At 37.3% G+C, this 17,027-nt stretch overlaps 1 protein-coding gene across 1 annotated transcript; it reads right to left on the minus strand.

Moving 5' to 3' along the window:
* Positions 1-2,218: 2,218 nt before the first annotated feature.
* Positions 2,219-13,209, minus strand: LOC144662933 (epithelial sodium channel subunit alpha-like). Its single transcript, XM_078523867.1, has 13 exons — positions 13,135-13,209; positions 11,899-12,195; positions 11,067-11,172; positions 9,748-10,033; positions 8,766-8,896; positions 8,044-8,207; positions 6,951-7,061; positions 6,459-6,567; positions 5,801-5,879; positions 5,383-5,440; positions 4,290-4,360; positions 4,085-4,160; positions 2,219-2,909 (listed from the first exon to the last, which is right to left on the minus strand). The coding sequence occupies exons 2-13, from the start codon at positions 12,169-12,171 to the stop codon at positions 2,745-2,747; spliced, it is 1,629 nt and encodes a 542-aa protein (XP_078379993.1). The 5' UTR covers positions 12,172-12,195; positions 13,135-13,209; the 3' UTR covers positions 2,219-2,744.
* Positions 13,210-17,027: the final 3,818 nt, after the last annotated feature.

Below are 17,027 nucleotides of genomic sequence, written 5' to 3' on the forward strand. Positions count from 1 at the left end.
TATAAAATGTTTATCTTAAATCGCAAAACAAATCAAGGCACGACGAATAATAATTCCTGTTATCTGTTTCGGTTTTTACAGCTTGACGATGTGTCCGTAATTTTCTGTTTTCCAGTACAGCTCATTAGAATATTACGCAACATAATAGCATATGAAAAACGGGTTATACGAATTCACTCTAATATGGGCACAGCCGAAAGCCACCCATGAGGCTTCCCATGTATAAGCAGTTCTCGGAAGATACTTTTCTCATTGCGAATGCCTTATCTTCTGCGGAGAGATTTTCGATTTTGTCTTCAATCCGTTACTTCCGTGCAAATTTCAAATTGCAAGTGCAGGGTCTGCCAAAATAATTCATTAGCTCTTTAAACTTTACCGCAGTCTAACCTATAAACAAACATGCGAGCTCTAATTAGCAAATAAAAAGCTTTGACCGTGCTTTGTTCTGTCATAGAAGAAGTCACGAGACAGGTTCTAGATGGGGAGCCGCGCTAAAACGGCGAGCGACGCTAAAATGGCGAATAAGGGAAGGGGTGAACTTCTCGTCATTTTTCCACGCCGTTCTTTGCTCTGCTTCCCAGCTAACCGAACGCGTGGAACAGGCTACGAGGCAGACACGTGTTTCTCCCTACTCCTTGAATGCTCTCGTCACTTCCTTGAGTTCTTTATAACAAAATAAAACAAGGACAGGTTGAATTGGTTTCATCAATAAAGTCCTACTAACAGTTGTTGAGAAACTGCCTTTTAACAAATTTATTCCTTGGTTACATGCGCGGAACGACGTTACGGCACGTGCGTATATGCGTCCGTTACAATGGCTGCGGTCACACCTACGACGTAACTAAAGTTTTACTATAGTTGGTCTCAAGTTATGTGACGTCATACCTAACTACAGTTAGTGCTTTCGGTACACTTTGCGGTCACACCAATGCAGTTAACTATAGTTAGTTCTGATTAGCTTTTGAATAATTTAGAATTTAAATTAATTCATGACAGCCCTTGTTGTTGATCTGTGTCTAGTTGTTCCTTTATTTTTTTTTCTATGTTTGCACGGCATCTCGGCGTTGAAGAAATAAGATGAAGTAAGGATGCTAGATGCCGAATAATTTAAGCTTTATTTTTGCTAACATTGGTGATATGTAATTTTTTGGCATGTTGTTTTTTTCGTTCCCTTCACGCTTTGTTTTGCATATTTATGTTCATATCGCACGTGCGAAAAGAACTGTCGCATTCTGATTGGTTTTTCGTTTGCAAACTTAAGACTAACCCATAAACACTGCTTGGGTATAACTATAGTCAGTCTGTATTGTTTTGGATCAGCGAAGCGTAAAATTTCTAACTATAGTTAGGCTGAACAGAGAAGCGGTCACATTACAGAAATAGCTAACTATAGATCAGACCGCAGCCAGTGTTTGTTTTTCCTTTCTTTTTTTTTTTCAAATGAAATAAAATATTGTGTCTGTCTGAATTCCTTCAATAAAAGCATGTGCCACTAAAGATATTCTTATTAATTTTGTGGTAGAGCTCTACTATTTTATTCGTGAAATCTATCTTTGGTTTGCGAAAAAAAAAGTGAGATATGTAAAGATCTGAAAGCAACGTCTGCACACGAAACGGTAGCAAGAGCAACGATAGCAAAAGCATTCGCCAGCTTGTGCTTTGTACTTCCATAAAGCGTGCTGTCTAAACCAATGGGAGCGCTTGGTAGATCGGCCTATTGTTCAGTATAAAATTATATAATGTTCATATTCGTTTTCGATAGTGTTAAGTTTTGTTTCTAGCTATGCGTCAAGAAAAAAATATAGAAAGTGTAAAAAAAAGAGATGCAAAAAAGTCATAGGGGCGAACTTCCTAGTGTAGCATTAATATCCTCTTATCCACCGTACGGAAGAAAAATGCGGCTGTGCATTTTAATAAATCGCGTGTAGCGTGTCAAGAAAAATGGGCACGGCCAAGATAACACGCCTGGTGTACGGGACATTCTAGTTATACCTCGCAATGTAGTAAGCTGTTCTTGGCATGTTACGATGGGGCAATTCCAATTTCTATTTCTTAAACCTCGCCACAGAAAGAAGGCGAAAGAAAGCCATACTCGTACTCGTTTAAAACAAGAGTTCGTTTTAAAGACTTGCTCAATTTTTATTATATTTTATAGACTATGCCCAACCAACAATATTTTAGTTGATAAGTTACATATTTCTAATTTATACAAGTTAAGATACAAACATTATGCAAAGGGCGTTACAATATGTATTTACAGCAGTAAGCAGAGTAATTCACACCTCATGTTAGTCTAACGTATGTCTAATATAATATAAATTTCCCTTTAAAAGATAGCGAAAACGAGTAAGACCTGGTGATCTACTGTATAATCTACGAAATAAAAACAACATATTTGGCTTGAAGGAATGAACTAATGGCATAAGTATGACTTTGGTTCGTTCACGTTGAAGCCTAATGTATTTTTCTAGATATATTTAAGTCAGGGCTGTAAAACTGTTTTTTGTGTGGTTATTGTTTGTCTCTAAGCTACTTATGGTCATTCAATGGTTTTCGAATGAACTACTGTAATATGTAACTAATGTAAAATGGTGATTCATCAACCCCCGCCCCAAGCCTCGTACAACTTCGGGGTATCATTATTTACAGACTTGTATCTCCGAGGATTAATTTGATGGCACGTGGCATGTTCATTCGAATGTTTGATAATGTATGTAGGGCAATGAGCCAATATCTTCCCCAGTTTAGTTTGAAGCAGGTTTGACGTGTATGACGTTACTCGAGAACATCTTTGTGAAAACACTCCTGATTATCAGGAGGATAAGCTCAAACAACTCGCAGCACGTCAGAACTGAAATACCAATCCACAGTCCCAATTGTCCTCCGATGTCTGCAACGAGGTTTACTCTCTGGAAAAAAAGAAGAAAAAAAATAATAAATAATTAAAATGAGCTATAACAATGTTAAAAATAGCAAGTTTTCTACGATAAATCGTTACAACTAATAGAAAATGTAGTGCAAAAGCGTTGCTTTAGTGCTCTTAGTAGTGCTTCACCAAGATGACTGTTCGCAGAAAAAAGAAGACATTGTCCTTGTGAACGTTATGTCAACGATTGAGCACTAAAAAGTGCTGTGTACTGCCCGCACCTAGATGTAGGACAGAGGCAAAAAGCTATACATGGGAGACGATTTTGACGGAATCAATCATTGATAGCAAAGCCTAATCTCTCGTAATCGCAGTTTCTCCACGTATGAATAGTACAAAAAGGCCGGCCAACACCATCGCCGTTTATCCCCCTTTCTGTGAGAAACGGCGGAATCGAAAATCCCCGTTAACCCTATTCAGACCGGGGGGGGGGGGGGGGGGCTTTTGAGGCCCGCGCTGACTTTGAACTTTTATACTTTTTTAAGATTTAACCAAACGCTGCCAAACTTTCTGAGTTTTCCTAAAATTTATCTGGCAACAATTTGGTAGGGTTGGATGATGTGTCAGGAACTTGACATCACCATGGCAACGGCATTTTGTCAGGCATGTTTTCCCAAATTTGTAATTTTGCGTGTTTCTGTTAATAAAAATCAACTTAAATGGCATTATATTTACATTTTTACGGCTTTAAAGCACATTTTTATTCATTTTGAGTACTTTGCAATGATTTTGGGTGGTTTTCTGGCATTTTGGAAAAAATTTGAAATCCAAGATGGCGGATCCAAGATGGCGGCTGTTTTGACATCATAATGTAATTGTCACGTGATGTGACGTCACCATCCCACGTGTCGTATACCAAAAGAAAGCGTTTTGGACGTACAATACATCCTATAAGTTTCATGGTGATTGCTTAAATATTCTGGAAGTGACATAGGGGGGCTTCCGAAGCCCCCCCCCCCCCCCCGGTCTGAGAAGGTCCAAAAAAGCCCGGTCTGAATAGGGTTAATGCAATAGTGAGTTTGTTTGTTTGTGTTTTTTTTTTCTCTAGAAGAGAGAAAGAATCTTCTATGAAGATGCTTTCTTTAAGGAAGCCCGACCCTCTCGCCTCTCACCCTTTCCAATCAATTCTTAAATCAGGATCTTGTATATTTTTGTTACCTGATAGCTAACACTTTCGACGACCCTTTCGAAGTTGAGCTGCTCAAAGAATATTCTTACTTGAAGGAAATTCTCGCTGAAAAACAAGATATAACATAAATCCTTCAGGTAGTCCTTTGAATTATTGAATTAGGTTGCATCTTTTCATAGTCGTAAATGATATTGAGCCATATTTATATACTTATTTTCACTTATTTGTACTTACCTAAGGTAGTAACCAAAATCTCCCTCAGACGTATACACTTCTCTATCTTGTACTCGTTGCTCAAGAATTTCCTAAAAAGAGAAATAAACAAACAAGCAAACAACAAAATAACATTAAACTTAAATTCGTAATTGGTTCCTTTCAGTGTTACATGCATATAGTGCTGATCTTTCTTAATCCATCTTTCGACATCGTCTTTTGATGCACTGATTGAAATGAGCCAATCAAACTCGATGCATACCGGTGTTGATTTATGCAAATGAGCCCAAAAGTTCAGAAGGTAAAGCTATTGGGCTGTGATTGGCGGATTTCGATCCGTCTTGTTGGTTTATAATTAGCGCGTACGCGTGGAAAGATGGATTTCAATAGAAAGGCATTATGCACGTAGCACTGAAACTAGGTCCGCAAGGGGTGATGGCCGGAGCTGGAGTCCCATCCTTTTTTCTGCTTGGAACCTTTTGCTTATAAGCTTGAAGCGCTGAGAATGTTAACAACAGAGCCCTGAGCCATGTTTTGAGTTTGAGAGGCTCAGATCCCTGGAGTTGTTGTTGTTTTTCTTTTTTTTTTTTTCTTTGGGGGGGGGGGGGGGGGGCTGAAGCCCTGAACCCCTTTAAGACATTGACCCTTGCTTTTTTTGGAGGGCCGCGCGCGAGTGTTCGAAAGGATAACATATAGAAACAGATTCCAGAATTATGGATTTTAAAAGAGATAATCGTAAGCTGACGAGTAATCCGCCTCAGGTAGACGAATAATTCGTATACCTGAGGGTTTAATTCGTCTCAAACATTTCATCCCTAGTTTAAATAATTGAAATAGTCTGCAAGGAAACACACGCGCGAGTGGCAAATCCGCGACAACGAGTAGCTGTTGATGAGGCGTCTGGGGTTGAAGTAGATTAAATCTGTCTGCCGGCCGTCGTTGACACGAGACCTTTACTAACATTACCATCCACAATCAAGGACCCCCCCCCCTCCCCCAAGAAAATAAACTTCCCCACTCATGAGTACCCACGCACTTTCAAACAGGAAGATAATGTTATCTTCTGTGAAAAAAGCGCCTTTTTATGTTAATTACAAACATTCTTATTAATTACTTCATATCCAAAAGAAGGCCATTCGCCCATTGATAGTGAGGTTCTGAAAAGAACTTCGCTGAAAAAGAAAATGATAAAGAGATCAAAACACTCATTCACAAACATTGTCAATTAGTAGAAAAAAAAAAATAACGACAATAGCAACAATATCAGCAGTCTCAAATTCTGATCACACACTCCGCTAAAAATATCTAACTTGACGCCTGATTGGCTCAACCTGGCACATATTTGTCAAAAAGTCAATTTACCTTGGTAAATAACAACTTTGTTGTTGTTGTTGTTGTTGTTGTTTTCTGTGCACTTTTATTCCGAGAGATATATATAAAAAGCCTGTTTTGCACAATAAATACTATATCATTAAATTGAAAAAAAAAAAAAAAAACACAGGGAAATACATACAGGGGTTTCGATAACTTACCTGCATGGAGTCGGACAATTTGCTTCACAGTTTAGTTCTCCTGATAGTAGATCGCGAAGTAAAGAATCCAAACACTTTGCTAGAAAAATGGACAAGAAGTATAGAATAACAAATCAGTACTCGTCATGTCATAAAAAAAAAAAACGACAAAAAGAAATAATTTGCGAATAAAGTACTACTACTAATTGCTGTTTCAAAGACTACCAGGCATCGCAGTCGAGCGGTTTTGGGCGCTGGTGTTGTAATCCGAAGATCCCGGGGTCAAACCCGCCGCCCTCCCACAAGCTGGATTTGTTTCCAGGTTGTCCCGAGGTCAAATCTTCAGTCACACTTTGTATAAAGCCAACTTGTCTGCCCCCTGCTAATCGGGATGGTTTATTATGTTATGTTCATTTAACTGTTCGTTTCCTTTGTCCCACTACCTATCTCAAAGAGATATAAAGCTTATTTCATTTGCATACATTTTCAACTAAAAGTATGTCCAACTCTTTAACATTTTAGGTTCATTTGAATCTTGATAATTTTTGTTCTTTTTCTACTTCACTTTATATAAAATGTAAGACTGTCAACAGTGATGAGCCAAGTAACAGGCTCAGCATACATCAAAAAAAGAAAGAACCAAAAGACAACGTCATTCACACCAGCTAAAGGTATTTACCTGTGCTGGAGTTTGTTATATCGCATATTTCTGCGTCAGCAGGAAATTGAGCTTCGGCACATCCGCATTCCAAAATCTGTTTGTTAGCGAGACATGAATTCAAGCAAGCCTGTTTACAAGATTCAAATAGATATAATGGGATAAACGAAAAACTATGTCCATTAGTTATTCTTTTAAATTACCAATAGTTATTCGAGATATCGAGGCGAAGCGACGGCGGCAAGCAAGGAATTAAGATCACTCCATTAAAGCCTCAAAAACCCATCAAATCACAAAACACTACACAAACGATTAATGTTAAGTGAACTTCATTTATGTGGCTTACAGTTAATCACAGTTCGGGATCATAAGATTTGAAATTTAGTATTTTATGAAGCTTTTTTACGCGATCAGTTGAATCAAGCCGAGGTAAGCTTTTTCAAATTACAGTAAATGTATGAGATCAAAAAGCGTATCGTGAAGTGCATCAGCTAACCTTTATTCTGTACTTACCTGTCGAGAGTATGATGTATTAAACTTCTTCGCGTATATATTTTTATCTTTGAAGTCGTCTTCTGAAATGCAACTTCCATTGCCAAATGGGTCCACCCGCTCAACAACAGTCTAGAACAAGAAAAACATGGTGCAAACTTATCAACATTGGGAGTAATATACTTGGAAACGCGGTGTTAATTGGGCAGCACTCAAATGGTCTTTGTTTGACTGCATTGTTCATATGTGCACGCCTTATTGTTATATGAAACAAAGGAGTTTCCTAATGCAGTGTGTTCTTGAACACGCTTTAAGCGTGCTAAAACCAATTTCAGCGTGCCGTGAGCGTGCTATCACCTTTGTCCATGCTTTCCCGTGGAGGGTCACATATATATGCGAAAAAGAACCTAGCGTTGGAATGAAACTTGACTTTCAAAATTAAACATCAAACTGATCTGGCAGAAAGTCACGTGGCAAGGACGAGGGACGCTTGAGCCAACCACATAAATTTAAATCTAAAACCTTTACAATAACCTGTAAAATGGATAAAAATAAAGTAATTATACTGAAAAATTAACTATAATAGAATTTTTATATACACAATTAACAGTGTGTTGTTTTTTTTTTTGTTCCAGATAGTCCGTTAAAGGTAACTTTGTCTAAAAAATCAGATTTTTCTTTCAGGGCAACTTTAAAAGAGCCTAGATTTGGTTTGTTTTTTTAAGTGTAGGGACAGGTTATTCCAAAGAATTGGCACACGATGTGAAAATGAATAACGGAGAAAGTCAGTATTGGGTCGTTGAAATAAGAATTTCAGGTTGTTTCTATGATTTCTCAGTGAAACGTGTCTTGTAAATAGAGAGTTTATGCCAGCTGGAGCTTTCTTGTAAAACGTTTGATAGGTAATATTTACAATTCTTTTCTTGTAAAGGTGGTCTAACAATTTCCAATTTGCCAGTTTTAGTACTTCGGTGTCGAGAATGGTTTCCTTTAAATTTCCCCACTCTGTAAAGCGTTTTCGGAAAGTTTCGTTTTCGGTGGCAGGTAGGCCAAACCGAAATTAAAGGGAACAAAGTGAGGCCTAACTAAATACATTCGTGTAATAACGTTATACCTTTCTTATTGCAATTGAAGTGGAACGGCTCGGCAAAACATCGTGCCCTTCATTGTCTGGAAACGGCATTTGTCCTTGATCATGAATCACGACTCTTGCCCCAGCTGTGTGAGACAGTTCTGCAATGTATTGTGACTGCTCTATGAACAGCTTTAACTTCAGACCTGGAAATAGATCACAAGCGTAAGCAACGAACACAACAAAATATTAACATGAACACAAAACATGTTTTAACCTTTGTGTGACTAACATGTAAAAAAAACATCTCCAAAATGTTCTTTTTTATGCTCGTTACTGTTGTTGTTAGTTTTGGTGTTATCTTGTTTTGCAACTGTCTTTGTTTTGTTTCACATGTTTGTTTGTTTTTTACTTGTTTGTTTATTTGCTTTGCTTTGATTTGTTTTTTACTTATGTTTTTTCTCCCCAAACAGTATTGAAACCTAGCAGCAGATAAGAAAACCGAGAGTAAATGCTTCTTTTTCCCTTTCTTTTCTGGTTTATTTTATTTGTTTTTGTTATATTTTCCTAACTGTATTGGCCGTACGGACACGTATCATTGAGGTATTATACACACCAATTTTAGTTATAAAGCGAGAATGGGATGGGCTTCTTTGAAAAACTTTAGAGACCGACTGTGTTATAAGTAATTTTATATACACCATATAATTATGGTTTACAAACAACCCAACCTAATCGCTAACTTGACACTAATAGTTTCTTACCTCCGGCAGGTCCAGTATTGAAAGACTGTAAAACTTTCTGACTCTCGCCATAGTCGTTTATTCCGCCATTGAAGGTGAAACAATTCCCAAAGCGAAAGTCCCAGAAATTATGCCAATATCTTGTATAGTTCCTGCGAGGAATATTTTCAAAATAAAAATGCTATATGATAACAAGTTACTGTAGCTAATAACTGTAATTTCTGTCATAATATTTGCTTGTTAAAATTTCGTGTATAATGAAGGCTGAAAATATAATTCAAAGATTTTTGAACTACATTTTAGCCTAACTGTGTAATTAGTTAGTCACGACCATAAGACAAAGACAAATTCTTGTTCCCAAACCCATGGTCTCATTGGATGCTCTGATGTAACCACTGAGCTATAGGAGAGTCCAACGTGGCGAGCTTAGTCGACATTTGTCGGGTTCTTATATGACATACGTCCTACATGCTGCTAGTATGAGCAAAATCGAAAGCGCCAAGTATGGTAACATTTGAAAAACGCAAAGTTGGGATAACTGAAAATCGAGGTACTGGGAATATTACCAATATTTGTTCTTCGCGCCAGTTGGATATAACAGCTAGAAATGCCACATCGGGTCATTAATCAAATATTCGTCAGGTCCTAGGTGTCCACGAGTTAACATAACAGCACGAAGCACGAAAGCAATTTTCAGCCGTAATGTAAACTGTATTTTTATTTTGTTTATAGCAACCGATTTATGTGTACGAATAAAACATTTGTAGTGCGTCGGATTATTTGACCACTTTGGCTCGACAGAGAGCCACCGGGGGCGACACGAAATCACGGGTAAGGATAAACTCTCCTTCAAATGAAATGACAATTAGTACGTACAGAACATCAAGGCAAAGCGTCAATTTTACCAAACATGCATTTTGCTAATTTATTACCAAACTCTAGATATCATATCCAAGTATCATGAAGACTCGAGCTGTTTTTATAAGTAGGATGAATAAATTACCTGCAATCATATCCTCTGAAAGAGCACTGAAACACGAAGTCTTTGAACTGATGCCCCAGCGCAAACAGCATCGAGTCATTCTCTTTTGCAACCTTGGCAAGTAGAGCTTCTTCAATTTGACTCTCGATCTCTTTGGCTTCCTCCGTTGAACTTCCAAAATAGCCAGACTCTTCATCATCAATGTACTGTTCCTCTCCAGAAGACTCGAAGTATATATCATCGTCTGCCGAAAGGCTCGCATTGGATGATGTGTTATTGGCTTGCTCGTTCAAAGACGATTCATTTGCTTTAAAACAAAATACAAGTACTAATCAATGTTAAATACTAGATAAATCTATGACAAACAGATGTTTGATATTGTATGGGGCAAAAACAGAGCTAAAGAAAGATACGCATTTTTCATTTTAGTCCTGAAAGGAATTTGTCTACACTAGACTAGCCATAATAGAACGTCTGAAAATAAGTTAAACGTTAAAATCCAAAAGGCCACACGACACAGGGAAAACAATAAAAGCACTCTTTCTATAACAGATTCCAGAAGACGCACTCGCTACAAAACGCATTCCAAGTGTAAATAAAATAAAACGATTTGAGATGTAGTATGATGTTAAGGCCAGTATTATTTTAGAATCACAAGCCTTTATTCATGGCAATCGGTGTCTTCAAGACATACATAATTTGCAAGAGGTATTGGAGCATTGCAGTTGTTGTTTTCTTGTTTGTTTGTTTGTTTGTTGTTGTTGTTGTTGTTGTTGTTGTTGTTTTGCTTCGTTTCTCCTCATTTGGAGGGAGGGGGCTGCCGACACTTCATGCTACAATGATCACCACGCATGTTAAGACAGAGTACACCTCCAGTGCGACTGAACGATGGCTAGCAAGTTTTCATGAACATAGTTACAATAGGCCACATGCAGAGGGCCCCACCTCACACAAAAAAACTAAGGTAATGTTTAGACAACAAAATATTTCTCTAGATCGCTCTACGTAGTATGAACTCCCCCCCCCCCCCCCCCCCCCAGTAACAAAAAAAAAAAATCCGTTAGATGTAGAACGAGTCTTCTAGCCAGGGCTGGTAGTGCTAGGCATGTGTTACAAATGTTCTAATTTCCAAAATAATAAGGGGATGTTTATATCTGTTGTTTGCCGTTTTCGATTTTGCCTTTTTCCATTTTGTATTTTTGCAACCGCGTTTGGTAATCAAAAAAGAACCAAATATATTCATGTCAATTGTTGGTGTTGCTGTTGTTGTTGTTGTTGTTGTTGTTGTTGTTGTTGTCACGGTTTGTTTTTTTTTGGAGTTTTTTTCCTGGCTATATTACCGTATGGTGTCAAGGTTTCCAGTATATCCTGTATATAACTGTCAGGAAGCTCCCCTGCTCTCAGCATATTCATGTTGCATATTGTAACAGCAGGAAACTTAGCACGCTGAGAAAACAAAACAACAATAAAAAAATCAGCGATACTTGATAAGGTGATCGGGTTGTTGAGGGAAACCAAACGAAGATAGGTAAAAAAGAAAAAGAAAAAAGTAGATAAAAACAACAAACACCCTTCGAAAAGCAAATATTCGAAGCCCCATAAAATAAGTGGAGTGGAAAATGTGCAAATTACCATCTAAACTCAATGGGGCGCAACACAATTTTGGACTTAAGGTAGTTGTCGATTTTTTGAATTTCTCGCTTAATTTCTCGTTGTTTTCAATTCAGCTCCTCCGCAAAGACTCTGTCAGGGGTCTAGAGACTGTGGAATCATATTTAGAAAAGTAGTTATTACCACGATTTTCTTAACAGCTGTTCGAATTTAGTGAGGAAAAATTGATGTAGATTAAAAGCAGTAATACAATTTACAAACTTCCAGCCACCACCGACTGCACTAATTACCTCCTGAACTGCCGAAAAAGACAGGTTCATAACAGTTCATAATTAATTAGAGATTTCGTCATGAGCTGTAATAAAGGCCCTTCGACCACCTTCGACCACTGTTGGCGACGTTCAAGACTTACTACTTCAAATTTGAATAATTCTCGCCACCGAAATATCGGGCGATAAGACAGTTGCGATATAGGACGAGCAGCAAAGCTCGCTCAATGCAAGTGTTGGGCTATTGCATTTATCATTTGCAACTGATAACCAATACTTTTTATATACTTACACTTTCATGTTCAACTTTGACTACAGTGGACACAGGACGGCTCAGGTATATGACAAACAAATTGTACACTTGCAGCACAAACATCGTGAACGCTCCGATGCAAAACAAGCTCCATATCAAACGACTGCATATGTTCTTGCTCTCTGAGAGTCGACCGAGGCCATGCGCAGTTGTATAGCCACAGAAGTCGGCTAACAGGCGCTTTACTGATGCCGGCTTTTCTTTTGCAGACGTTTTCTCGTTGGCGGCTCTGTTGTCACCATTTTTCTCCATGTTGTCGCAGAAGGGTTCAGCTATCTTTAGAGAGCACAAAACTGTTTAAGTCTATCCCAATAAAACGTTTTTATTTATCTATTTTTGGCGACTAGCGCGAGTTCATTGGTTCTTTTGACGAGTCATGCAAGCTTAAACGACTGCTCATGATGATTTAGTGAACATTAGTGCAATTAAAATTGAAATAACCATTCAAAGTGAAGATGGTTTTGTGAAGGCGACAAGTAGTCCAATTGAAAACTGTGTTTAATATGTCAAATATATTTAAAAAATAGATGAGTAACCAGGGTAAGACATTTGGTAAAAATTCAAAAGCGATCTCTGGTTAAAAATGTCATAACAACAAGCTTTCAACTACCAGTCTGTAGGCTTTAACGAGCAAACTCGAGACCTAAGACTGGTATTCGAAAGCTTGTTTTAATCAAATTTTTATTCAGAGATCGCTTTTGAATTTCTACCAAATGTCAAATATAGTTTAATCGAAAAAAATATCAGCTATGAAAAAGGTCATTTTTGTATTTGAGATGTTTACCAATTATTTGTAGAGATTCATGCAGGAAACAAAGTTTGCATACTGAATCGAGGATAACGTTAGGTCAGAGCATACAAGTGATAACTTTTTACATGTAAACCTAGCAATGAGCACCTATACTTGCTGTCATATAATATTAATCCATAGAAATATTAAAACATTTTAAATTACTTAGTCAGGGTTCTTATTCAGGTATCAAATTATCTTAATCATTCCCATTAAAACATTTCGTAGGGTTATTTTTTTTTAAAATGCCCTGTGATAACACTTGTCCGGTATCCGATAAATTTGTAAGTTCGGAAACCACCTCCTCAATTGCAATTGTTAAGCCGTATGTCTATAAAGTTTAAACTTTTAAACAAAGCAAATAAAACCAAAGAAATCAATAAATTACTACGGGAAAGTAGGGTAACGAAAAGACAGCACCATACCTTCAACGAGAAACGTACAAATCTAGATTCAACATTACCAACCCTGTTCAGTGTTTATACAATCAAACGATACCAGCAACGTCGTGTACTCGGATCATGCGATATAAATGCGTATTTTGTAGCTGAAAGCGACACCCCACGTCGAATTAACCCCAAACAAAAGGAATGCACCTGCATGGAGTAAAAACACTGGCCAATTAAAACGACGGCTGTAAAAAATCTAGCTCGTTATCTCATTTTGGCGGCTGAGTGCTTGCGTCAGTAGACAGAAAAAATATATACATTTTAGTGATGGAAGAAGACAATGTGTCTATATCATTTTAAGTTAGTGGTGATTATTTTTCTTTTTTTTCGCTGAAAAGGTCTGGATAGAATAAAAAGGGACGGAGTAACGAAGAGTATATCCCGAAATTTTTTTCAAGAATCTTTTCTTATTTCCAGCTGTTGAATAACAAAGACATTTCATCAACAGTTAAGAATATCCCTGAGCAACAAGTTTACTTTTAATTTCTTTTCCAATGCGTGTAAGCCTTTGGGAAGTAGCAAGGTCTTACCGATAAAAGGGAACTTTAAATTCAAATAATTGCTCTGCGATATCTAAATGAAATGCATAAGAATTAAAAAAATATACAACGTAAGGAAGTAATTAACAAAGTAAAAAATAAACATATTTATTACAGAAAGTTCTTAGATTGGATATATATCCTTCTCTGGAGTAACGAAAATAAATATAAAATCATTGCCGATTATAACTATGCGAGATAAACAGAACAAAATAAACAGTTAAACAGAGTACCGTAGATTTCACTAGAACCCAACCTGTGGTGAACCGCCTAATATTTGACAATAACTTTTTAAAACTTTTGCTGATGAACAGCAAGGAGTCGAGGTTTGATTCTTAAAACTGAATAAACAAAGAGTTTTAAGTCCAAACAAACAAGCAAACAAACACCCACCAGCAGCTATATCTATGATTGAAGGGCCCAGGCGTTATCTAAGCAATATACCGCACTTTCTAGCGGGTTACTGGCGTAATAAAACTACGCGGGATGCTGAAAGAACACGAGAAAATCTTGTAAATCACAAGCCGTTAGGCAAGCGATTTACATTCTTTTCTCTCAAGTGGTTTTATTACGACTGTAAACCCCTAGAGAGTGCAGTCTATTGTTTTTAAGAAATAACTATGGAAACGTTTGTCGAAGAAATAGAAACCGTGCTTAAATTTCAAGATCAACTTGCTTATTCTCAACACATTTATCGAACTACTTGGTCAACTAATCAAAGCGGCTCAAAGAATGAGACAGGTTTAGCTCCAAGCTCATAATTTTTACGGATCAACACCACTTTTAAATTAATAGGCTAATTTATTGGCCATAAGAAAAGAAAGGAAAAAGGCAACAGGTTAAAGGTAGAAAATTTATTTTTTGATTTAAAAGTACTTTGACGAGGAAATCCAAAAAATTGCGGCCGGAGTCATTTATCGCGAAAGTTAATAAGGAATGCACGGGAAGTTTTCAAGTTTGTCTGAATTAACCCCACTAGATCTAGCCGGCAAGTGAAGTTTTTTTTCTAATGTTAGGAATTCATGTTTGACTTCCACCTGCCAATTTCTTTCCGTAGTGCTTGAGTGAGTGAAAAATTTCATTACCCTACAAACTACAATTCGTCACGCAATAGGTGTTGAATTGGGTCTTATTACAGGAGAATTAAGGCTTCTCGGAATAAATTACTCGAAGAGAATGTCTAAGACAAAAAGGCTTAGAATCTTTAACAAAAGTCCTCATATCGCGATGTTAACAAAACAGTCTAATAGGCGCCAAAATCCTCTTTGGAAAAGGAAAATAAAAGGACTCGGTCTAAAGGATGACTTAAAACAGGCAGTAAAATTAGTTGGTCTTAAAGACGAGTAGTGAAGTTTGTCTAGATTTTCAAGATCATTAGGAGGAGGAACGGATGCCCTCGGACCCCCTACCAGAATGGATCTCGGGCTATTTAAAGACTAATTATCCACGTTATCTTTGAGCCCGGTAAAAATCCGTTCCTGGCGGCTTGCAAATTATAATGAGCACAGGACATTTAATGCAAAGTAAGGGTGACTGCAATGGCCTGTATTCAAGGAAACTACTCTGATCTCAGACGAAAAAGAAAAGTTGGTTTAAATTATGGCTTGTTGGTAGTTAAAGCTATACTCTAAATGCTTCTAAAAATTCAGTGGCATTGTGCCACCACGAAGTGATGTTCGAGAAGATGGTCGAATAGCAGACCTCAAAACATTCACGACATCTACCTCGACTGGGACGGCATATGGCATATTACCGATGTCAATACGCATTTTTGCGATTGAAACCACCATTTCTACTATTCCCGTCTTCTTTTCATACTTTTAACTGGTACTAATCGCAAAACCGAACACTTTACAGTTTGCTTATATAGGGCGATCCATTAATGCGAATTTCTGACCGTAAAGGCCAGGTACTTTGGCCTTACAAATATCCGTTAGCCGGCAGGCTCCTGACAAACTGCATGGACGTTAAATAAACATAATTTTATGTATTGGAATCAAAAATAAACTCAAACATCCCTCACCTCAGATTTTGTTGAACATTGGATGTAATACACTGTGGAACTTTTTTGTCAACCAATGAGCAAAAAATAGAAGTCAACGTTGAATCTCCGGAGAACACACATAGACTGTTCTTCCGTGCAAAATAATCGAAACCGACCGGTTGTTGATCATACAAAGTGATTATTGCTGAGTCACCCTGTGGTCTATTGGAAATAATTTTCTACTAAAATACAAAAGATTGCGATTTTTCTTTCAAATGTTGATGAACACTGTTAAAGGGATGATGTGAAAGGCATTTAATTAACTTAGTCTGTACGAGCTTTTTATCACATTTGGTGATCTCCAGTTATGGAGTAATTACCAAAAATCTCAGCGATGGTTTCCTTGTTTTGCTTTTTCACACAGCCACCTCGGAAGTTGAGCCTTCAAGATATTTCAATTGCATACTCTCCAAAAAATATTTATGCTATTTACAAACACCGGTATTTTTGCCAAATTTGTAGAAATGCTGGCGACAACATTCGCTGCAAATTTCGCCATTCCTCAACATTTGTCCTCTCGTGAAAATAATGTACCTGGCATGAAAACAATCTGCATAAAAAAGATATTAAAGAGAAGACAAAACAATGTTCTCTTAAGGTAACGATGTAAGTGTATTTTTAAAAGGAAATTGACCTGTAAAGTTTTCATCACATTTAGTAGTCTTCAGAAATAATAAATATAACTCATACAAAGGGATAATTTGTTTAACATCGTTTGCAGTAATAAACAAAATCTCTGTGAGGGTCATCAAGTTGCCTGTGCGAAATACAAACGATTACACATCTTTTCAAATGTAGTGAATATCGCTTATTGTATTAGAGGATGTCTTGAAAAGGATTTTTAATTAAATAGGCTTGCTCAGGTTTAAAAAGCTTTTATCGCATTTGGAAAAGAAAAATCTCATTTCACCCGTTGATCTTTTATACGGTATCTCCACCCACTCCCCTTCATTGCATACAAGGCTTGTTTTTTCGCTTCTAAATTTGGCTTTTTGAGGATAAAAGCTGTAATATTAAAAAGTTTCAACACACTGGAGACTTAAATAATAACTATTCAAAGTGGCTATGAGCCACTAACCTCGGAAAATTTATTATGAAACAAGAATCGAAAACAACAAACTGACAAATAGAGATTTGCTAAAACAAATGATGTTAAACTTTCCACTATTCAGTTCACTTCATTATCTTAGTTCCATTGTCATCTAGCTGCTCATCGAGAGCAGGCCGAAAGGGCAAGTGATAGAGTTCCCATCGGTTGCAAATTGTTTTCTTTCTTTTTATATTTC

This window comes from Oculina patagonica, chromosome 8 (assembly GCF_052425735.1).
Source record: "Oculina patagonica isolate OP01 chromosome 8, crgOcupat, whole genome shotgun sequence".
In the NCBI taxonomy this organism is placed as follows: domain Eukaryota; kingdom Metazoa; phylum Cnidaria; class Anthozoa; order Scleractinia; family Oculinidae; genus Oculina; species Oculina patagonica.